This window comes from Patagioenas fasciata, chromosome 3 (assembly GCF_037038585.1).
Source record: "Patagioenas fasciata isolate bPatFas1 chromosome 3, bPatFas1.hap1, whole genome shotgun sequence".
NCBI classification, from domain to species: Eukaryota; Metazoa; Chordata; class Aves; order Columbiformes; family Columbidae; genus Patagioenas; species Patagioenas fasciata.
The window spans coordinates 105,957,689-105,983,218 of NC_092522.1; the positions used below are offsets into that span (position 1 = coordinate 105,957,689).

General features: G+C 38.8%; 1 protein-coding gene across 20 annotated transcripts in view; it reads right to left on the minus strand.

Moving 5' to 3' along the window:
- Positions 1-25,530, minus strand: part of MYT1L (myelin transcription factor 1 like) — a 312,069-nt gene that overhangs the window by 23,688 nt on the left and 262,851 nt on the right. For all 20 annotated transcript variants that reach the window (XM_071807030.1, XM_071807031.1, XM_071807032.1 and 17 more), the window contains 3 exons: positions 7,017-7,079; positions 2,611-2,694; positions 880-1,101 (listed from right to left, as the gene is read on the minus strand). In XM_071807030.1, coding sequence (XP_071663131.1) covers positions 880-1,101; positions 2,611-2,694; positions 7,017-7,079 — 369 coding nt within the window. The remainder of the gene's footprint in view (positions 1-879; positions 1,102-2,610; positions 2,695-7,016; positions 7,080-25,530) is intronic.

Below are 25,530 nucleotides of genomic sequence, written 5' to 3' on the forward strand. Positions count from 1 at the left end.
TTAGTTAACTAAAAGGTATAGAAGTTCAACTGAGGTCTGCCTGGAGAAGGGTGACAAATGAGGCACATCGGCTTGACATATTTGAAGTAACAGAGTTCTGTATTAGTGAATATGTAATAAGAAATTTGCTCTGGAATGATAGTCATGTTCAGGCTAAGATTCTCAGTCAAAGCTCCAAGAACACCCTCCTTCCTCATAAGCTAATATCTAAAATGGCAGGAAGATTTATCACTAAGAGGCTGCCTGATTTTTCTTTCTTGATCTCTTAAAAGCAACGAAAAATGTTATCACTGAAGTTCTCTTATTTTTGCTAAGTTTATGCAAAATTTGGCTTTGTATTTCTTTTGTCAAATACTTGTATTCCATTAGTTTGAATCAAGCTACTGTATTTTATATTTCTTGTTTTGAGCAAACATTTTCATTACCAAATGAATAAAAGCACTTTGTTTTTATGGAACTGGTTCCTTAAATTCTTCAGTTCCATGCTTTGATGAACCAACAATGTGTTCAACATCTCTGAAAACCAGGGGCATTCAGATTTGTATTACCAAATCTATCATAAGGTAATTTGTCCAACATCAGTCAAGAAAGCAGCAGCAGATTTACGGTTATTGTCATGCACACTTTTTTCCCTAAAATTTTCTGTGTACTATAGATCTGATTCAGGTCACTACCTGCAAGCAAGGACTTGTATAAAAAAAAATTTGTGTGTCTTGATTTCCAGTTATCTACAAATGTATGTAGGAAGATTATTTCTCAAAGTAATAATGTAATTCAAAAGGAACAGAGAAATGCCATGACAAAAAGCTGTACTTTAAATCTTGCTAATCTAATTTAAATAACAATTGTAAGTGAAAAATACAAGCCATAGTTACTCACCTGCGATGAGTAAGAAAACTACCACTGACATGTCCTGAACCATCACATCCTGGGGTTGGACATGACATTCCTTCCGTCTTCACTGACTTCCAAGAGAACTGTGAGCCATTGAGGTACCCATCCTTTTGCCTTTTGGCAGCCAGAGGACACCCTGACGCACTGCGATGGGATGCATATTTTCCAGTTATATGACCCTGACCATCACAACCAGGAACTGGACATCTGGATAGCAGATAGATGAGATAAACTTTATTGTCTTGCCATCATATACCTGGCAGCCTCTACAACGAAGTCAAAATAAACCCGACATGAAAAGAAAAGAACAATCATGCACTGTGGTCTTAAAAACAGTCAAGATACCCTGTAGTGGGTAAAATTAGAAGCAGAACTTCACTAATACAAATAAAAATACGTCCTTTGATAAACTGTAAGGAGGCTAGCCAGTAGACGAAGTCACAGCTGTTGACATTGTGCAATTGCAACAAAAGGACTGAGACATATATTTGAATTGCAAGTGTTCATTACAGAAAGTATTACAATGGAATTTAAATGTTGGCTATGGAGCTCCACTCAGCAGGGAAATTGCCCGTAAAACCTCTATAAGCACAAAATCCTACTTAGTGTAGTCCTTGGTACATTTTATTTAAGCGTGTGGAATCTAAAGAAGACTTGTCTGAAGTCATGAAAATGTTAGGTATAAAGTGATCATGAAACCTCATCAGAAATGCTGAGCACCTTTAACCACGCTCTGAATAGGAGAGATTATAATAAACTACGTGTTACAGCCTAGAGAGAGCAATGAAGGCAGTTCTGTATTTATCTGATGGCTTTCCTTACTTGGGAATTGCCACATACATTTGCCCTGTATACTTCTAAAAAATTAATAACCACGGACAGAAGGCACAGGTTAGAATCTTCAAAGCAAAATGTTTAACTAATTTATTTATTTATTTATTTATTTATCTATTTCAGTATGCTGCTACATAATACATGTCAAAACAAGGCTGGTTATTTCACTGTTTGCCCCTCACTAAATTGTTGCTCTAACTCTCCACTGAGGATCCAGTCCTGGGTGGACTCATTTTCATCGGGGCCACATCAGCCTCGTGGTTGTTCTTCAAAGGGCTAAATGTAATTTTAGGACTGTAAAAAGGAGGAATAGTTACATCTTTACAACAACCTCACAACAGCGAGGCTGACGTGGCCCCCCGTGAAAATGAGTTGTACAACCCTGGTCTAAGCAGTCACTAAACCGTCTGAGTTCAGTGGCCACGGATATCTGCACCTTGCAAGAAGAAGCCAAGATCTATAGGTAGGCATTTTTTCCCTCTTGCAAAGTGCACAAACAATTAGATTTGTTGCAGTAATCTCATGCAAATACTCAATTCTCTATTCCCACAACTACTTTATTTAGCATGTATGGTTTGTCTAAAATATGCAACACTTTCAAGGATTTTTTTAGGAGATAGAGATCTAGGTAATTTTTTAATTTCATGTGAAAAAACATATTTAAAGCTGTTTCTAAATTATAGAAGATTGTATATTTGGCTGAATATTGTATCCTTTGCTGAATAAATCAGCACAGATCCTTGATTTGCTGTTCACTCATGGAAATCAGTATGGCCATCTGCTCTAACTATCACACAATAACATTTATACCTTCATAAAAAGCTGATGATATCTATGACTTTATAAATCACATGATGGTCCTTTGGCAATATTTATTCTCACCTAATTGGCTCTTGGTCTTCTTTGTCTTCCTTGCTTTGTGCTATCCTGATTCCACTTTTCTTTGCTCGCGGACAGCCTGAAAGACTGAGTGAAAGAAAACGTTTAAAAATGCAATTTCTCATTCTGGAGTACAATTAACACGGGATGCATTTTCTATCTGAAAAACTGGCAGAATAGGTAACTCCACCCAGTTTCCAAAACCAAAGCACTGGCCGGCCCCGAGAGGTCTGACTCAGCAGCAGCAGCGACAGCTTTAAAAGGAATAGAAATCAGTGTTTCAGGGCTGAGAGATGTTATGTCTTCTGTATGTCTGAGTGGGAAGGAAGAATAGGCTCAAAAAACACGAGTCTTTGGATCCCTTGGTAGGACTAACGATTTCTCTATGGAGCACATTAGAAACACTACCAAACCTCTGCAGCCATCATGTAAGAATCCTACAGAACTCTTGAATAAAAACACAGCAGAGCTCAGAGCTGCATGATGCCTTCCTGAGAAAGGGTTTAAGTGTTCGGAACTCACCCAGACACAAAGATTTGGTAGAGACAAAGTTATGTGTTAGGTTAAGCAATGTTACATTTAACTACACATTGAGAATGTTATTTTTAACTATGCAATTTATATCTGTTCCAAGATCTTACGAGCTCAGCCCTCCCTTTGCATATGAAGAATTCATTACAGAAACCATTTAGTAGTCTTGACAATGACTTTAAAAGATATTTAAAGATTTTTTTAAGTAGTTGTTTTCTGAGGACACAAATATGTCTATCAAAAAATCATGTTTTGTCTTCTATTTAAATGTTATTTCCATCTTAACATATCCAACAGCAGAACACCACCTTGAAAAGTAATGAAATGAGAGATTTAGTGTTACCAAACAAAAACTTCTGCAGAGAAAGAAAATAAATAGAATATTAAAAAATTGTTTTCAGCATAAAAAAGGTACTTCAGTGTTGTATAGTAGGTCCTGTCTTCAGGAAGAAGAGACAGAAACAGTGGTAGCAAAATTTTCAGTTATTTTGCAAGACCAGCGAGGACTGGGAAGGAAAAGCAGAGAAAAGGGTGATGCAATCACACACAGAATTCCATGTCAGTTATGAAAAATAGACAGAAATAGTTTACATGCTGTAAAGTCATAAAAAAAGTCAATTAAAGAAAGGTAGGAACATTAGCACAAGATATTGGACATAGTATATTATTACCTAGCAATGCTTAATGAGATGGCGTGGCTACACCTATGGTGGTAAATGGAAGGGACCAAGAACTGCTGTCTTGACCCAAGACCAGCAAGCTCACATCCATCCAGCTGAACTCTCTACCTCAGCACAGCAGAACAGCTACACCCATATTGCTTATAGAGAATAATTTGGACCCATGCTGAGGTGCAAATCATATCTGAGAATTGCCTGGGAGAGTTTCAGTGGCTCAGGGTCAGCACCATGTGAGGGGACATGCTAACGCTTCATTAGCACAGGCATCTGCACTCTGGTGCTTGGACCTGTGCTCCTTTCCCATTTCGCTTTCTAGTTTAAATGCAAACTGATCATTTTCCTTTGTAAAGCAAGATGCTGTTTATTCCAGCATGCATAGTGCACACCAAAATAACATGGTTCCTTCTGTACAAACTAAATCTCGCAAAGCCCATGACACTTAAAAATAGTTATCTTTGAAAATATTAATAATATCATCTGTAAGAAGAGAGAGGCAGGAGGAACAGAGTCTGAGAGATTTAGAATGAGAGGAAGCAAGCTCTGGGGCAAGGGGGCAGTTCAGAAACAGGTTGTTTCATTGTCCCCCATACAACCTGCACTGCACAAAGTGAAGGAGAGAGGACAGGAGTTACAGATATCCCTGGCTTATCTGTGACACTAGCTGCGCCCACCATGTGAGAATAATCAGGACTTTTATACAAAAACTGCATCATTAATAGAAATGCCTCAGAAAACAATACTCTTTTTTGTAGGTGTACAGATGGGTATGCTTGTAGATGATGACATTTTCATAACAAAATCTGAATGAAGAATTTCTGCCTTGATTAATGATTTAATGCTTTCTGCATATTAAGTCAATTTAATTATCACCTACTTATTGGTATTTTGGTGCATCGTCTTTTTGCAATAGATCTTTCTATTCTGGGTCTGTGATTTATTAGAAAATTCTAAGACTTTTCAGGCCCTCTAAACAGACATTTTCAACAGACAGCTTCTGAGATTATGATTAATTCATTTTGTCTCTGACAGCAGATTCACCAAGAAAACATATGCCAAGGATGAGCCTTTGCTTTAATTTTTTAAATCCTATAATAATCAAAAGCTATTACAAAATAAACATATTATTTCATTTTTATATCAGTTTAATTCCTTATATATGAAGATAAAAGACAACAAGGGAAACTCAACGCTGGTATATGCTGATATAACTTCTTGCATATATTGAATGGGTGTGTGGAATTGCAGAGAGTTATGGCAGAGTTCAACCTGCCTTCATGTGCGCTTGCTGTTGAGCAGCCATTTTAAATACAAATGACACAGAGACATCTTGGCAACCATTAAAGAGAGAAGTTTGGCATTCCTTCTGAAACTGAAAAGGTTGTAAGGGATGGTACGAAATACAAACAAAAATGCTAATTCAGATGCCAGCAGAGGTAAATGCTAATTTTCAACGTGGGAATTAGAAAGCTCAACTGTGAACATGCTGTGGGGTCTTTCATATTCAACAGTTCCAGATTTAGGCTATAGGTTTGTTGCCCTTTTAGAGACCGTGCATCTTGCTGGCCTCACGACCTTAGAGAACAGCCTTGACAGGTACCGTGACCTGAACAGTGTGGGGCTGGCTCCATGCAAACACGACACGTCTCCTGGGGACACAGGTAGTTTTAAGCAAAGAGACATTACTCCTCCAGTGTCAGTGCCCCTGCGCCTGCAGGCAGCCAAGGACCTGGGGTTGCTGTGGAGGCCCTTTGGAAGACAAAAGGAGGAGTGTTTCCCAGAGGTATGTCATCAATATAGACATAATGGCATTTCAAAAGGCAGAATGTGTTAAATTCCAATAGACTGGACAAATTACAGATCACTTAGTTTTGCAGAATTACTTTTTACGTCTGTGTACTGAGTATGCTGCAGAATCAAAGGAAAACTTGGTCCAGCAGTCTTCTGCAAAAATACAAGGACGTAACAATTTACAGATGGAAGTAGGTAACACCATCTAGTTCGTGGTCTGGTCCTGCATGGTCAGGAGACAATGCCCAGGGAAAGAGTTTAAAAAATGAGCTGACATGCAGTGATTCTTCCTTGCCTGCTTGTAGGTTTCTCATCTTTGTAACACTTGGCCTTCTGCATCTTCACTGTCCTGTGTGTTTGGCTAAATGTATGACCAAACACATAGCTTCTTGAAATAGCAAAATCAGGGCATAGCTACATCAAGAATACTATTTGGAAACGTGTGAGCTGATAAATCCACACAGAGTTAAACGTAGTTAGAAATTTGACCTTAAATCCCTTTCAAAGTGTGATATAATCTCCTACATCATGTAAGTGCTTTAAAACTGTTTACATCTTCTCCTTTCTAATGTTATTTGTACTTTTGATGTTTAACTGTGCATTATAGAAACTGTTATTTTGATCTTTCATTTTTAGACCATGTAAAGGTATGGCACTTTCCCAATCTCTATATTATTTATGTTTTGACTTCAAACTGTTTGTTGCTTTTACTGGGAATACATTTAAACTGGGAATTTGTATATTGACTAGTTATAGTCAACTGGAAACCTACAGAGACTGTCTGCAGCAAGTAAACATCCAGACTCAACAGTATTACTACACATGGGAGTAAAGAGCCTTTACTAACAAATGAGAGGTGGACTACACTATTATTCTTTGATTAAACTGGATAGCTGTTTACAAAACATGGTGCAGCTCTTCTCTAGTGATTTATAGTTCTCAGGGGAATTGCTACTTACACAGCATTCGTAAAGAACTGTGTTCAGTTTGGCATTTTAGGAAATACAGAGGGAGTCTGGAAGATATTGATAGGAGCAATCAGGAAATATAACTTGTGGAGAAAAAAATTCCAGAAAAGGTAAGATTGTGAGGAGAAGAGTTAAGTCATTCGGAATGTAAAGCAGCAGAAACTGATGAATGTTGAATAACTTCCCTGGCCTAAGAGAGAAGGTATAAAACTGGATTCATTTTCTACAAAGATTTTACTATATATTAACAAAAATCTTCCTACCTGTTTGGGTAGTGAGCCACGCTGAAACTGAGAAATATTATTCACTGGTGATAAATGAGTCAGACTAATGTATGTGTATATAGAGCACACAATGCTGAGGGAGGGAAGAGAGGTCCATTGCGGTCCCTTCTAGCCCTTCAGTTGTTTGATTTAAAGAACAAAAACTTCTCTTTACGTACCTTCGATGTGAAGCATAATTTCCAGTAATATGCCCAGAGCCATCACAACCAGGGGTGGGACACCTAGAATAACAATGGAAGACATATGGAGCAGCGTTACTGACAGGAAAGACACAGCCGCCCACAAAAAAAACATCAACTGTCTCAGTCCTTTCCACAGGTGCCAGCCTGGGGACCTCTAGCCATTGCTAAACCTGAGCTTCATTCCATACTGGGGACAAACATACTTTTTCATTCATAAAATATTTTTGTCTGTCACTCCTCACCTGCCCACTCAAACGCTTTCTGGATATCTCTAGCATCAGCAGATTAGTGATGATTTCCAGCAGCAGCGTCACATCCCTGCACCACCAGGAGTAAGCAGAGTTGACAGCAAACAGAATATCCCCATGTTAGGTAAGCTTAGGTACTTAGGTGTAAGCTTAGGTAATGGCTAACACTAGAGCAAGCCATTTTGTTTTCCATCAGAGCTATTGCTCTATCCCCACGGCACAGTGTCACAAAGGCACACCACGGAGAGACCCCTTCACCTCTCCAAGAAGTGCAGAAGATGCCTAAGGAAAAGGAAATGTGTAGATGGAGCAGTAAGGCTGGCCTCTTGCAGAGAAATGGTAACCTACCCAAACACTCCCAAACACCAAGGTACAGCACCAGACAGAGAAGTCACTGATACAGACATCAGTGGAATTTCTAATAGCTGAAAGACATCAGTCACCAAAGAAAATTCATGGGTTTTTCTCTACATTTCAAAGATGATTGCCATTACCACAGAATAAGCTAAATTATAATGCTAAGTAAAATCATTAGCTGGACTTTGAACTGCTACACTAAATCACAGAAAGACAAAGGAAGAATTAATTTATATTCATTTTACCAAACAGACGAATACTACATGAATTCCAGAAAGTCACTTTCCTTGAGACTGAGTTTGGAAATTTAGCCATGCTTTAAAGCTTCATTTGAAGAAAGCATTCAAATTCAAAAAAAGCATGCACACAAATTCAGATGTTGCATTCTGAAACGTCAGATTTCCATAACATCGAATTCTTTCACTATTTGAATCCAGCATTCACGCAGCCTTTGGCTTTCACCCTTTAGTTACATGTGTGCTTTCCTCAAATCTGATCCAACATACTGGTCAACTTTTTTTCCACAACGGTTTCTCCAGAGACTTGAAAGTTGTTTTGTTTTTAAATCAGGAATTAAGCAACCCAGAATTCAGTGCAATAGAGCTGTCATGTTCCTTTAAGCTTCATTTTAGTTCTTTAAAGCTAGCAAGTATTACCTACTTTTGACAAGTTCAGCAGGGCCAAACTTCAAACATGATTAATGCAACCTTGAAAGAGACAATTTAAACTGGAATTCATTAGATGGAGTTCTCAGATGGTCTTCATGCGGGCCAGTTCAGTTATTCTACAGAAAATATTAAAATATGATAGCACTTCCAGGATGGAAGTTGGTAAAACCTCCGGGATTCACTATGTCGTTTCTCTTTTATATAAAATCCTGTGTGCTTTGGACAAGTCTAAACAACTTCCTTAAAGACAATTCTCCCATTCTCTTGCTTTACATCTTTGCACAGGACCAAGTATAAGACCCTGATCTTCACTAGATGGTATAAGGACTACTGTGACTCTTAATCTGAAAGACCAATACACAGGTTGACGTCACACACATATCTTTCTGCTTGTAGAAAGATAAAAATCTGATTTTTTAACAGTTACTTCTGACACAAATTAGGGAAAATCTGGCCCTTGGTGAAAACATCATAGCTCCTTCGGTATGGCACTTACTGTTCTTTCTTTGTTGCGGCTGCACATGGCTAGCACAAACTTTGGCTATTTCTTTCAGTTAAAAAATAAATGGCTAGGGCATCTCATATAAAGGGTCTTATTTTAAATGCACCATATCTAAATATTTAGATGTTCTCACTATTTATTTTTATTTTTTGGCAAACATTTCGAGATCCGTAACTCCTGCTTCATGTGGTTTTTAATGCAAGGTATCTTCAGTCATCTACAATGTCTATTTCCTACTTCCATCAAGACCAGCTGCATCACTGTAGCCTGCCTGAAGCTTCTAAAGGTATTGAGTCAAAACATATAGGAACAAGATTTAATTAAAGGAGCTGACTAAACTTTGGCTGTAAATGTCCGTGACATTTAAATGAATAAAGGAGAAAAAGGAGCCATGAGTCTGTTCCTCTGCAGTCTGTCTGAGGTACTACAAGGATCCCTTAATCAACCCATGCTATTTGAAGCCATCATTGTCCACTATAGATTTTTCAATCCTTTTGAGAACAAGCTATTATCAAAACGGAACAATGGTTTTTCTCATCTTTTCCAAGACTTTTTCTACAGGCAGGCATGACTAATGGTGCTTTAACAAACAGGATTTACAAAATCCATCAGTATATCCAATCAGTCTTAAAATTAGACCATTACACCTCAAGCATTTGGAGAGTCTTACACAATTTAAAAACTAGCTTATTTCTGTGTCATTCAAAAAAAAAAAAAGTAACTGAAGTTAAAGTGGAAATCACCCTGTGGTAAGTTGAACTGAGAATCTTCACAATGGGCTCTGTACAGTTCACATCAGTTTAAAATCATACTTCTGATTAAATCAGAGGAGATTTTTTATGTAGGCAAGGATTTTAGAAAGACCTTTCAGATTTTTATTTTGGCACTATAATATTTGTTCGCAAGTTTCATAATCTTATATTGATCTAAATGTTACAGATGAAATGACAGTTTAGTGCAGTTGATAAGAGTGTTTAAAAACCGTGGAACATTTCTGTTCACTGCGGGTTCCATTCTACGAGAAGTGTTTATAACCACTGTGAAATATAGGAAGCAGATCTACAGCAGTCTGTTTCAGCTATAAAGTTATTACAATATTTGCTATCCTCAGCAGATTAGATAAGGAGACAACCGCAAGTCCTTGTACCATTGGAACTGCAAGTTTGTATTTTCAGAATGTCTGATCGTATATTGGATACTACATTACTATCAACTACTACCTGTACATATTTGACTTATCTACATGCAGCAATGCCAGAAAAATTGTATCTATGGGTGCTTATAAGAGGAAAGTGACGGGAAACTCTTTGAAAATGAGTATCAGAGTAAGTGCGAAAAGACATATATAGTTTCCACACTTACTTCAAGTGAATGTAATTTGGCAGGATCAGAAGCTTATTTGTAGACTGTACATGATAGCTTAAAAACCTTATTGCAGCAAAGGAAATACATAAATACTCTAAAGAGTGAGGTGACAAAAGGAACTCACTCTGTAAAGAATGAAGTTCAGAACATATAACACTAGCACTTTACCACAAACTCAGGGCATCCAGTGAAAGAAAGAGCTTGTCAGTGAAGGGGAATGCAATTAGCACTGCCTTGATGTCCCATTCATTTCACAGAACATCGCAGAGTAGCTTTTTTGGGAACATAAACATAAGCAGAAAGCAGGGCAGGCAGCAGAGCAGCAACAGCTGTGGCAGCTGGGTTCAGTATTGGGCTTAGATTCAATACCAGGAATGAAAAAAAAAGGCGAACGCCAAACCGGGATCAATACACTTAAGCCCTACAACCCATTCTTTACTGGGGAAAAGACTGAAGGTGTGCGCAATTAAAAAAGAACTTCTGCAGCTTGAAGGAACTTAGGAGGGTTCCTGGGACTGGGGAGGAAATGGCTGCAACGCCAAAATGGGCTCTGGGAAGGTTTTTCCAAACGCCAGTAGTTAAAAGTCTTGCTGCAAGCTCAGCTGAGAGAAAAAAATATCCAAACCAACCAAACAAAACCCAGCTCACAGCAGCACAGCAGACTACAAATAAAATCCAAATTTAAACCTATATTCCTACGCTTCTGTCTAGATCTATAGCAGCTAGATAAGCTTACATGTAGCTTCTTTATTTAGATTTATAGCTCAACTAGCATGAGACCAAACAGGTTGATACACAAAGGTGCAAAGACAGAACTGACATTTTTTTCTTGTTATTGTCTATAGCTTTGGTTGACTTACTTTTAAAATTTATTTTAAAACATAAATTATCTCTAAAACATGCTGAAAAAAAATACAGTAATCTGCACCATAATGGAAATACATTGCTTTCCCCCCCCCCCGCTTTCAGAGAATTTACCACAAAATGACAATGGCTTTTTGGAACCTGAAGGATTGTACTTCCCTAGGGAAGAGGCAGTGCTCAAGGAAGTTTTTCAATGCACAGAGCTTGACCACAGCTCAGTGCATGGGCTCAGGTTTCCTCTCTCTCACAGAAACCCTTGGCTGAGATTCATCAACACAGTGAATTCTATTTCCATTCCAGTCAAGTCTTGTCTTTAAGGTTTGACGAGGTTGTATGTATATATGCAAATGGAAACCTTGGATCTAGAATTATAAAAGCCCAAATTCAGCACACCACACAAACGGAAGTCAGGTCATTGAAACGCCTGGCTGGTTTTTTTGCTAAGTAGGGTGATAATGTTTACCTTAATCACCAGAAAGAGTTTTAGCAACTGTAAAAAATGTAACTTCTCTCTGTCTCTTGCCCCTTCAATCGCCCTTGGTACCTTCTGTGCCCTGCATCAAGCCCTCTGGCCCTGCATGCTTCCAGCCTCACCGCCCGTATCACTACAGCTTGGTTTGCACTAAGGAAGGAGCATGTTATTAAATCAGGCCGTAGTTTTCACAGGAATTGGCAGGTCTGTTCATTATCTGTGTACTTCTTTTAGTCTTTGCTCCTGGGGGATTCAGAATAGCACTCAGTGGACCCTTCAGACATAAAAAAAAAATAACCACGGCCACTACTAAAGGTGAAGAGCATTTCCAACTCTGATTATGGCAAAGTGCTTTGATATTTTATTTTTGTGTTGAAGAAATTTGCTTCCATGGAACTGAAATTAAACCATTAATTTCTCTCATGTTGGCCATGCCAAGAGCCATCAAATAGTAACCCTTTCTAGTACCCACCAAACTATACTAGAATTCAATTGCAACAGGTTGCTACAAAATACCTTGCATGACCTGTTATTAATAACCTGGTATATCAACTCTGAAGATTGATGTTCGTTTTATTGTTTAGTTTACAGAACTTAGTACCTACTATGTTTTGGATCCAATCTTCCTTTGAGTAATTAAATGAACACATGTATAAATAATAAAGTCCACCAGAGAGAATATGTATCTTATAAATTATTAATTAAATATTTAAAGCAGATGTAGCTAGCAAGCCAAAAGAAAAATAATATTGAATTGAATGGGGAAGGAAACCAGTAAGTTCTGCAAAAATTCAGAATGGTTCCTCAGAAGTGTTCCACACTGCAGAAGAACTGGGATTTAATAGAAAATCGTATCTTTCCCATTGTTGTATTTTGACCATCCTGTCAATCTCTATAGTAGAGGTGTGATTTTCTGTTGAAGGTTCAGAAAGGCTAGAGAAATATAATTGTTTCCTGTGGGATTTTTTCACAACAGAATGTAGAATTTTTTATTGTCTGGTAGTTTCCATGTATTTGAGATTCTGTTTTATTTGAATCATGAGGAATGGAATTCATAGGTTGGGAGTCTGGAAGACAGACAAAATAATAATTTGCATTTCTATCCTTCATCTGAAGATCTGAAAGTATTTAACAAACATTAATGGATAGAATCTGACAATACTGCTTTGATAAAGGGAAGAATTTGGCAGAGGAAAACTGGGGCATAGAGAGGCTAAATGATTTAAAACGAAAGAGGAAAATGGGCTGGAAGCAGAGATTCTTATTCACTGCTCTGTCTGCAGTTATAAAGCCATATGCCTCCTGAAACTAAATGTAAATTCATAAACAAAATATTGTGGGTTTCTTCGCTAGTCAGGTGGTCCAGAAATAAAAGGTTCAAAAAGTAAACCTGTAAAGATACTGTGTTTGCAGTTTCCTGAACAGAATATGTGAGGAAGGAGAAAAAAAGGGGAGTGGGCAAGAAATGAAGGGATGAGAAGAAGTTTTGTCAAATTAAGAAACCAAGTCTTCTGTAAAGTATGGAAAGTTTACACTACGTCTACATTTCTAGGAATTTGGGCGCTTGTCAAAAATCAAAAGATTTGCAGCTCTTGACAAACAAGTCCCCTTTTTATCTATTTAAGAGGACAAAAGAGAGAACACGTTTTCCTCCGGTTCCTTCCTATGGCACTCAGCACTAACCTGTGCGGAACATTCCAGGGCAAGAAGAGAGATCACAGAGCTGGGTGGTCCTCACTGGAGAACTGGTGACCACAGGTGTGTCAGTAACAGTCAGGGTTGTTGTTAGTGTTATGAAAACACCTATTTAACTGGACAGAAACCAGCAACTCACTGTGTCTTTACCTTCCTCAGCAGAGCGATGCCTCCCAGCCATTGCTGTTCTAGCCAGCTCTGTGAATGCAATCTGGATGTGTAAATCGCTACATCTTATTTTAAGTCCCAGGTATTTCGGTAGATTATGAAGATCTAATTAAGAATGTGAAATAGGAATGCTGCTGATTCTTTTCCTCATGAAGACACAGAAGAAAAGCCGTTGTCTGGTCTAATTCCAGTAGGAACAGAGATGCTTTTCCACTTTTACACCATTGTCTTTTATTGTCTATTTTTTTTACCATGGCATTTGACTTCTGAATTCCTAAAGTGTTGCTACTTTCTTTTGATACATAAACAAAGACCCTCTACCTACACAACCTATCCGTGAATTTGCAATGAAAAACTTGCTAGGATGTGCTTATTTTCTCTTATTTTCCCTCAATGAAGCTGCACATTTACATAATTCTTCACTCTTTATTTTACTCCCTCCATTTTGTTTCCTGATGCTTCTTTCTCCTCATCTGATATCCCTTTTCCTACACAGGAGCAAGAACCTGCAGTTGGCTTTTGCCCCATGGTTTGCTTTCCATCCATATGCTGTTTCCCACAGCGTTCTCCTAGAGAAACTGGCTGCTTCATGGCTTGGACAGGCACACTCTTCACTGGGTGAAGAACTGGCTGGATGGCTGGGCCCAAAGAGCTGTGGTGAACAAAGTCAAATCCAGTTGGTGGCTGGTCAGGAGTGGTGTTCCCCAGGGCTCAGTATTGGGGCCAGTTCTGTTTAATCTCTTTATCAATGATCTGGATGAGGGGATTGAGTGGATCCTCAGTAAGTTTGCAGATGACAACAATTTAAGTGGGAGTGTTGATTTGCTTGAGGGTTAGAAGGCCATACAGAGGGATGTGGACTGCTTGGATGGTTGGACTGAGGCCAACTGTATGAGGTTCAACAAGGCCAAGCGCTGGGTCCTGCACTGGTGAGGCCACACCTTGACTATTGTGTTTAGTTTTGGGTCCCTTGCTACAGGAAAGAAACTGAGGTACTGGAGAATGTTCAGGAAAGGGCAACGAAACTGGTGAAATGTGTAAAGAACATGTCTTATGAGAAGTGTCTGAGGGAACTGGGGCTGTTTAGCTTGGAGAAAAAGGAGGTCGAGGGGAGACCTTCTCTCTCTCTACAGCTGCCTGAAAGGAGGTTGTAGCATGGAGGGTGTTGGTCTCTTCTCCCAAGTAGCAAGTGATAGGACGAGAGGAAATGGCCTCAAGTTGCGCGAGTCAAGGTTCAGATTGCATAGCAGGAAAAATTTCTTCACGGAAAGGATTGTCAGGCACTGGAACAGGCTGCCCAGGGCAGTGGTGGAGTCACCATCCCTAGAGATGTTTAAAAGATGTATAGATGTATAGATTAGCATCATGGTTTAATGTTAGAATTAGATGAGTGGCTGCATTCAATAATCTTGAGGGTCTCTTCCAACCAAAATGATTCTATGACTCTATTCTATGATTCATATTCCTCTACAGTGTTTCTCTTCCACATTCTACTGCTTCCTTTTCCAGATCCTTTTCCATTCTCATTGTCTCTTCTTGTCACTTTTAAATTTGCTCTTTTACTTCTTTTTTTCTCTGTCCTCTTTTGCTGATATCTTCATTCTCTTTTCCTCCCTCATCCTTTTCTCCTCTCATGATCTCTAATAACCTTGAAGTCAACAGTTCGTTCTTCTTTCTTCCTCTTTGTAGTTTCTTTCCATTGTATCTTCTTTCATCACCCTTCTTGTCCTCCTGCTCCTTTCTCCCAGCTGATTTTGTCTTTCCCTTAGTCTGCATTGCTTGTGGTCCTCTCGCACTGCTGAGATGACTGGCTACACATCCTTGTGTCGGGGGAGAAAATGCTGTGTCTTGTGAAACCTTAACATAGAATTTCTTGGCTGCCAAGACACAATGAGTTATTTTAAGTATATTGCACTCTTCTATTTTCATTAAAGTCCTTGTAAGCTTTATTACTGGCTTCAAAGGGAGCAGAATCGGGCTGGCACTTCCGAAAACCTCGTTCAGAGCTCATCTGACGCTCATCTGAGTTGTCCCACATAAACTCTGTGGGACAGGTATGCAGCTCATGAATATTTCAGTGGATCTTGAGTCTGTGGTTTCATGTTTAAGGGAAAAATCTATGCTCTAGTCTTCACAAATATACCTACAAAAGCATGTGAATTCAGACCCTTATAAATAACAAAGGTTCATAAAGATGTGTTGTAAGTCAAAAATAAAAAAGAAGTTAAATTTAGATTCATATGTTAATTATTTTCCAGTATTCAGCCTAACTAGGAGTACTTAATCACAGAAATTTAGTTTTAGCAAAAGTGCTATATGTTACTTTTTCATATGTAAAATACTGCTAACATTTCTTGCTTAGCAGAATGCTACTGACACAACAGACTTCATTGGAGGTAATAGAAAAATTTTAAACCTAAAACCACAGCAAATATAAAGGAAGAGGATTTAAGGGAAGAACAAGAGCCAGGAAAACAAACAAACAAAAAAATGTTGTGCAGTGGCAAACAGGTTAATTGAGAAAAGTCTTCTATCTTGTCAGTTGCTTTTTGGCATTGGATCCAGTGCAGCTCCAGTAGGAATGGGCAGGAGGTCAGGGGATCAAGGCATGGGTCACTCCTCGTGGGGCATTAGTGACCCCTCTCAGAAGCCGCTGGGAGAAGTGCAGGTTGGAGATTGGAAAGAAGCATAGAATGGGAGGATTCGTTGTTACCATTTTCACTGTACAGTCTTTCTATCCATGAGGGAATGACGCCAGGCCTATGGAGCTAGTTCAGGCATGAGACTAAAATAATTTTGGCTCAGAGGCTTCATGGAGTAACTTCAGTCTCTTCTATCTCTGCTCTCTCTTTGCCTCTAGAAACTGGGGATGGCTGACTGCATACTCTCTCTTTAGGTAAAATTTAATTAATTCCCTGACTTTCTGCATGTACAATTTTTTCTGTCTATAGCTGCTGGTATTATCTGTATTGCATTCCTGCATTTTTTGAACTGTGTGGGGGTAGGAAAGAACGTGATAAGATTTTTTAATTACACTGAAATCCATTTTCCTATAAGCAGACTAAAATACATCATGCTGGCATTTAAAATATTGCTGTGCACTCGAATGCATAGATACATATGATGTGTTTAAATTAATTATATTGCTTTATAAAATATATTCTTGTGCCTTCGGTTACCACCTCTGCAGGCTGTCTGCTCTGTTAGCAGTCAGGACTTCCCAGCTTCCCAGCAGCAAGTGCCATGACGTGCTGTCCGCTGTTCTCACATCTAGCACCAGCATATACTGCCTAACATGCAGCTCGCCAAAGGCATGGTATGTGCCTAATGTAAAAGAGATTCTGTGTGCTACCCGGGGGTGCTCCATTCACAGAAGATGCCAGGGGGAAGCTGTGAATCAGCTCTCTCCATGGGCACCTTGCCCACGCTTTGCCTCCTGCCAGCATCGCCTGCCTCACAGGCAGCGCCAGCCAGCTGCAGATCCCCTCCCCGCAGCAGAGAGCGCTTCCTGGCACCAGGGATGAATCAGTTCCAACATATGCAAATTCATATGTTCATTTCCAAACATCTCAGCCTTTGGAAAAAAGCTTCATTTTTATAGTGAAGGAATAACAAAAAATGGTCATGGCATGGAGAAAAATGCAGGAGAAGACAACTGTAACAGAACATGCCCTACAACTAGGGGCATAGCCATGTGAGATCTCTGTCTCCTAATAGCATTGCTGCAAGCCTGTGCTTGAAAAAAACACCAAACCACGTGGCCTTTATTTTCAGTAATTTTGGGTAGACACATTTGTTTCTGAAGAAGAATGTCCTGTTCCTGGTTGGTCTACTAAAATGGGAACCACTAAGCCCCTCAGGAATATCTGCCATACAGCCACTGTGCAGCAAGACTTGTCCAGATTTTGCAGAACAGGCAGTGACACATTTTATCTTCCTCTCTGTATGTGAAAATGGGTCCAAGAGAAGCAATGAAAGGCAGGAGCACAGGTATAGCATTTTGGTATTCTTCAACTTAAAAGGTATCTTCAAAAACTCATACAACTGGACTAATTTTTCTGTTTATGAAGTAAGCGGAATTTTTAGCAAAAAATTAATTTAAAATCAGGCCAAATTCCGAGTACTTTGAAAATGCACTCTTTAAAGTGGGGAATCTTTCCTTGATAAGACATTTACATTATGGTCAGTAGCCTGCTGGTTGCCTTGAACACCATAAAATTATGAAGAGCATAGTTCTTGAATTGTTGTCTCTATGTTGCTGCTCCTCCCATGGTCTGCTCTTTCGTACTTCGTGTATCTTCTCCCAGGTAAAGCAATTACTAAAACGTCTGGTGGGCACAGCGGTATGACCTTGGATTTGTCACTTTCTGAGAGTTTCCCCAGAGGTTTGGGATGACTTCAAAATCTATGAATCTGGAATTCTCAAAATGGTCAGCACTTCCCCAAGAAATACTTAGAAAAACTATCAGATTAGGATTGCTAAAAACAGAAGTTACAAATTAACAATTTGCATATAGTCTGTGGTCTTAAGAATCCACCGAAGTCGCCAGGAAGAGAATGGGCAGAACCCATCATCAGTCATTCTTTAGCTATTCTGTTTAACTGTTTTTCACTTGAGCAGAACTGCTCAGCTTGTGCTCACACAAACACTTGGTCAACAGGATGACTCTAGAAGAACATAAGAAAAGAAACAGTTGGATCAAATGTAAGGGGGAAAGGAAAGGCTGAGTGGGAAAGACAGAAAGAGTAAGAGCATGAAGAAAGTTGAATTCATATGCTCTCTTTGAAAACAGTGTATCAAATATTGGTATGAAAGATGAAGCCTACGAAATATTTCTAGTCCTATATAATTAAGAAAGGAGCAGTATACCTGAGAGTCCTCTCAGTCTAGCATTATGACAAAGCCAGAAATGAATAGGACTGCAAAGATCAATGAGTCATCTAGGAAATATACCATGGGCAGGATGAGGATGCAAAAGTTTGCAAAAAAAACCCCCATTAATACAATCCAAATGACAGAAAATGTAATGACTTGGATTTTTTTTTCACTATTAACAGATTATTTCTTACTCTCCTGTTCAGAAGAGCAAGTAAAAAGATGATTTTCACTGCACATTGAGAAAGGTAAGGTAAAGTTAACACAATAGTTTGGTGTAAAACGTGTTCAGGTGACTTATTGCACCTAAAGGCTGAGAGGTAAGTTTTGTTTCATACGCAGTCACTGCACTGTTCCCATTAGCACTGAGAAGTTCCATTGTACCATGAAGTCACTATACTGGATGGACTTCAAAATCTCTTCTGAATGAATGAGTTTCTATCTGAAAACATGTGCCATCCAATAACAGGGGAGCAAACTTGCAATGGTTTTGCTTTCCCCGACAGATAAAGCAGAGATACTACTTTCTATTTTAGGGGTGAAGAGTCAACAGCAAGAAAGTAAAATCCTTCAGTTTTCATTTCATGAAAAACAAGCAGCTTTTTCCCTCTAGGCCTAAAAACATTTGTCAGAAGCCCAAGGGAGGAAATGTGAAAATACTGAGTGTGAATTATATCAGACTGTGAGAGGCAGTCTGGTCTAGTAAGAAGGCTAATGAACAGTACGGCTAAGGGAAATCCAGTTTTGTCACTGGTTTTCTGTGTGAGTTTATACTAATTTTTGAGCAATTCTCAGACATACTCTATTTTTGGTGCAATTGACTTGAGACATGCTCCATCTACACTGACTTTTAAGTATAACCTCATCATTTACTTGAATTTACCTCAGGCCTGCAATGTTAGCAAGAATTAATTAAAGGAAGGGAAAAATTCTTAGGGTGAGTCCAGTCAAGAACCTCTCTGCAAGGAGGACAGGTTAGGCATGAGCACAGGTCACTTCTACAAGCACTCCATCCTATTGCCTTGAGGTAGTCTCGGATGGTAGGCAGTGGGCAGACAAATCAGCCTTAATGAAGTGACACTTAGGAGGGCACGTCTTCTGCATTCTTCCCAGAGTTCTGAGAACTATAAACACTAAACTACAAGTTCGCATTGTTGAAAGATGTTGCACGATGGTTATAGGCCTGGAGCACTCGATATACGAGACTGAGAGCGTTGGCTTATTCATTCTTGTGAAGAAAAGTGTAAGAAATCTGATTGCTGTTTACGAATACCTAGCAGGATCGTGTAGTGAAGGCATAGCAAAAGTTTTCTCACAGCTGCACACCTGAAGAATAAGAGGCAATGAGGACAAGGTTCAGCGTGGGAAAGCCCAATTCATTATAGAGGGAAAAAATTACCATCAAGCTGGTCAAAGACTGGAACAAGTTGTGAGAACTCAAAGACAGAGGTACTTAGAGATATTATATAGAGATTATAATGTTCTCTTATTAGATAAAGAAACTTAGAGATACTCAAAATTTGACTGAACAAAGTCCTGAGCAACCTGCTCCAAGTGGACTCAGTCTGAGCAGGAGTTTGGACTAGGTAACATTTGGAAGTCCCAACCTACATGCTTTTATAATTCTGTAATACATCTTAAAAGCTGTATCAGGAAGCATGCCGTTTGGCCTCCTATTGCAGTACAGATGCAAACTTTCCTTACAGGTTCATTTCCACAAAGATCAGGCACTATTATTCTACTTGACTTCAGTCTCTTCTTGATAGTTCAAGTTCAACCATTAGCCAATTTCTTTGTATAGTTGTATATATTAAAAATATTTTTTTATTTCTTTGTATTTGTATATGTTCTTTTCAACAACTGAAAATGATGACTTCGAAGCCCAGTTTGCAGAGCTAACGAATGCTCAGAAATTCTCAGTGAGGTAGATAAAGTGGATCACACCAAATGTCCCAATCAGTGAGACGGGCTGTGTGGCTGAGATAATACTCCTGGTTTTCACTCCAGGCATCCATCTGCCTCTGCTTCCAGGTCTCCTGTCCCTCCTGAAGGGAAGTTGCAGCTGTCTGGGTAGCAGTAAAAGAAACAATGGAGCTTTTAGTACGGTATTCAATAACCTGAAATTGGTGCCATTTCACCCTAACCTGTCAGACTGTATGAGGCAGTTTGCACATTATGTGAACAAAGGACACGTCCCTTCAGCGAGGGCAGGAAGCTCTGAGAAGACCATTAAAACTGTTCCAAGATAAACTATTCCTTCTTGTGCTGGAATCTTAGACTGTATTGAAAAGCACATAAGTAATAATTCCAGCTTCATAAGACTGTTCCAAGGTATCATTAGGTAGAGTACTTGGAAACGAATTGTGCTTTTTATTGTCATGGGATACACTCTGGTGTCTTTTCTTACTTTGACCCTCTTTACTTTCTCCTTAAAGTTAACAAAGGCAGAAAGCCCACACTTTTGTACAATTTCCCCTTCTGCAACTCCCATACGGGTAGGCAGCACAAGCTTGGTTTATACCGTAAACATTTCATGAAAGAGCCACTTTAATTTTGCAGTCTAATAGCTGCAGGAACAGTTTTCTGAATTGCTGCACAAAGTGCGGGAGAGGCCGGAGGTGACACGCTGGGACAACTGGCTGCGCAGCACAATGAGTGGCTGCAGCGGCAGTGGAAAAAACAGCTCATTCACCCAGAAGCACTTTGCTACACCTCTGGGCTCAGAGCTCTCACGCACTGCATAATTAGAAAAGCAGCCTTGAGTGAGAGGCTAATATGATTTTTACAAAAAAAGGGCTTCCCTCTGAGAAGTGGGCCTATGCAAACCTCATGAGGTTGAACAAGACCAAGTGAAGGTCCCGCACCATGGTTGGGGCAACCCCTGGTATCAATACAGGCTGTGGGGAGAAGGGATTGAGAGCAGCCCTGCAGAGAAGGACTTGGGGGTACTGGTGGATGAAAGATTGGACATGAGGCGGCAATGTGCGCTTGCAGCCCAGAAGGCAAATCATACCTTGGGCTGCATCAAAACGAGTGTGGCCAGGTTGAGGGAGGTGATTCTGTCCCTCTGCTCTGGTGAGACCCCACCTGGAGTCCTGCATCCAGCTCTGGAGCCCTCAGCACAGGAAAGACATGGACCTGCCAGAGAGGGTCCAGAGGAGGCCACAAAAATGATCAGAGGGCCGGAATAGCTCTGCTGTGAGGACAGGCTGAGAGAGTTGGGGTTGTTCAGCCTGAAGAACAGAAGGCTCTGGGGAGACCTTGTTGTGGTCTTTGAGTACTTAAAAGGGGCCTATAAGAAAGATGAGGACAGACTTTTAGTAGGGCCTGTAATGATAGGCCAAGGGGCAATGGTTTTAAACTAAAAAAGGCAGACTCATACTAGATATAAGGAAAGTATTTTTTACAATGGTGGTGGTAAAAGACTAGCAAAGGTTGCCTGGGGAGGAGGTAGATGCCCCATCCCTGGAAACATTCAAGGCCAGGCTGGACAGGGCTCTGAGCAGCCTGATCTAGTTGAAGATGTTGAAGCTTCTAGTTGAAGCTTCTAGTTGAAGCTTATGGCAGGGGGTTGGACTAGATGATTTTGAAGGTCCCTTCCAACCCAAACTATTCTATGATCTTATTATCTATTTACTGTTCCTTATTCTGATTTTTAATTCTCTTGGTGAGTATTAATACAGATCTCATCTGAACGTTGATTTACTTTTCTCTTTCCAAGCTGGAAAAGAGGAACCATAACTTTCTACTTTACAAGTGAACTTTTACACCCTGTGTTCAAACTGTTTTATGCTTTTTTAAAAATCACTGTCCTCAGAAACACTCCTGCAAATTAAATGCCCCCTGATGAGGATTTGGGAGAATAATATGTAAGGCAGGAACACAGCTGAAACAAATTCTTTGTTTTGATTAGCTCAGAGGTTGTGACCCTCAGCTATACACAATATGGAAGAAGAGCGTCTTATCAACCTCCTGGTACGAGCTAGGAATAGGCAGAATTCTAGCCATAGGAAAACCACTAATTTCAAGACGAATATAGCATCTCAAGAACGTCAAATGAAAGACTGTGGAACAGGTGAACCAGCAAACTACATCTTACGGAAATGTCTCCTATAGGTTGCCACTTCCCAGTACGCACTGTTGTGGACTGCATCTCTGGCACAGAATTTAATCTATTGGCAGTGTCTTTAGAAACTGGCACATTTCTCTTTTTTATGGTGAGGGAAATTTATAAGAAAAAAATGCCCTTTGGCTAAACATCTTATTCATTACATTTACTTTATTTTTGAATGGAAAGTATCTTCACTGATGTGAAAAGACAAAAAAAAAAGTTTTTCTTAGCCTTGAAGACAATTCCACTATGTTGAAATAATGGCCTTTAAAGTTTAAGATGAAGTAAAATTATTTTTTAGTCATTCTTGATTATATAGGTCTTTATATAAATATATAAAACACATTTGGTCTGTGGTACACTGCCATTCACTAAGAATTTTTGTAAAAATTGGAGATAAGTAGTCCTGACATGTTCACTTGTTACCCATTTATGAATCTGGGTTCAGTGGAGTTAATACCAAAATTTGTAAAAATGTTATTGAAATCTGGTAACCTATAGTTAAAATGTTGTATTCTGAATACAAGTTTTGCATACAAACCAGTAGACAATTACCTCTCCTTTGCATTAAATATTAATCATTTTTAATTTACAGAGGTTAATAAACCTCTGTATTCAATAGAAGTCACACAAAAGTTAAATAATTTCCTTACCAATATTTGACTAATTAATATCTTAAAAATACCTTTTAACAAGTAATGGTAGGACTCTGCCCATGACAGTATCCACCTGAAACTGGTTTTGTCAAGTGTAAGGAGAGCAAATTCTGCTGATGGAGTTATGCATGGAATTGGCCTTGTAATATTTTTCTCACTCCATTAAAAACATGCTGCTCAGGGAAAGCTTTTCAGAGTTACAGGACATAATTTCAGATCCAAAGCAAGCTAAACATGGTGGGAGGTTTTCCATTCACTTAAAAGGACTTTGGATCAGGCCTCAGAAAAGACTTAGAGCCATTGAAGGTCTTTTTCTCTTAATGGGAGTGTTGAGGATTAAACCTTTGCTGGCTTAAAGAAATAAAGAAAATATTTATTAAGAATTCTATTATTTTAGATTCTTCAAGCTGAAGTCACAACAGGTATATTGGGTGTTAATCAAAAACAAGGTCCTTGCCCCTCCTCCATTACATCTATACTTATGGAACATACTTACACTTTCCTGACAGATGTTTCTTGCTTAGTGCATCAGAGGAAAACAAATCACCACCTACAATGGTTCCTGGAGAAGCCTTGAGGAGAAACCCCTAATCTATATTTTTTTAAATTATTCAATTATTTTAATATAAATTTTTATGATTTCCCTGGTTTTTTTTTCCGTAATTAGCTTATAACTCTTATTCACAGGGAACAAACCCAGTGACGTATCTCTGCAGTGTCCAACATACCTAACATTCACAGCTTTTACATTAGAATTCATTTGTGAAATACAGAAAAGTTAAAATAGCAGGTACTGAATTCAGTCTCTTTTAAAGAATAACTCTGGTATTTAAAAGAAAAATATACATATATTTGTAAGAAATAACTACGACGTTTTTTCATTTTTATGTCTATTGTCTGATACCACGTCTAACACATGGCTGAATTACAGATTAAGATCACACAATCAAAAAGTAAATTATATGTTGTTTACCTATTAAACTCTGAATTCAGCATTCAGTAGACTGCATTTAACACAGGGTCATTTTAGCTCTTTCAGCTATTATCAGTTTATACAAGCAAACAGAAAATCTGTAAGCTCAGTTTTACAGGCAAAATGAGTAAATTGTGATTTTCTAGTAAGTCTGCTTTAACATACTTTTTGTGTGAACTATGTGTTCAAGAAAAGTGCTAGACTGACTGGCCTGGAAAGGTAGCTTTCTATGTGTAAAAACCAAACAAAGAGACAAACAAACAAAACAACAACAAAAAAGGCTATGCTGGCTTGGTTTTCTTATAAATTGCTTCTGCAAGTTTTGATTCCTTTCCTGCTTAATACAGAAGTGCTATAGAATCTAATCTCTCTTGAATAAATTATATTTATAGCTCTTTTAAGCTGATTATATGCTTTCATAATGATGTCCCCATTAATTTGCAGTCTGAAAATCTGGAAACAAGATTCCATTCATCTTCATGTAGTCTTAACTCAAGCTTGAAGATGACATTTTAAATATCACTCTGATTGACTACTTTACAGCTGATCACTTTAATGAAACTATGTAAATAGTATAAGTCTGGAAACTGCATCTTAAATATAATTTATTTAGATTTAATTTTTTTCAAGGGTCTGTCTTTTTTTTCCTTTTTACCACAGTGTAGAAAGTACCACATAACAATAGTAATGTGCTTATACTGCAGTCCTCTGCCTCTTTTTTATTACGGAAAACCGATATTGCTGGAGCTGAGTGCAGTGTAAGCACAGTCAAGCATACAAAAACAATTAATGATGGCCACTGTTAAAATGCTCCTCAAAATCTAAGGTTGTATCACAGAGTGTACACCAAATGAGCCCATGCTGAAAGAGCACAATGTCGTTATCTGTAGAGGGAGAGAAACCAGCAGACTTTGAAGCAGTGGGAATTCTGTGTGTGTTAGGGTAGAAGAGCAGATTTCACATGCAGATGAGAAAATTCAAATTCAAATTACTGGGAATACAAAAAATATTGTAAAAGAAGATTATGATGAGGTGTTTATGAGGGATATGGGATATTTAAGAGATATAAAACATTGATATAAGTACTACAGTGCTGCAAAAAATGTGTGCCACATAAAGTCCCAACCGCACTGAGGTAAAAATAAACTTAACTGCATGGCAAAATCATATTGTACTGTGCAGATACAGACACAATGTAATCAAGTCAGCAATTGGCCATTCTAAGAAACCAAACAATGCAAGGAATTTTATAACTTCAAAAGATTTTAAAAAGGCAATCAAACATGAATGCTAACCCAAGAGAGCAGCTGAGGGCATCTGCCCAGATCATCACTGTTGTATCTTAGCGTAACTCCGCGGAAGGCAATGGAGCTATGCTAATTTACACCAACTGAGGATCCAGACAATCGTATTTAGGACTTTGAGTGACAAAATTACTTTTGTTTTGGGATATACATTAAAGGGTTTTGGCAAGTCTGACCAAACACAGAAAGTGCAAAACACTGCACTTTTAATCCCTCTTTTAGCAACCGTAT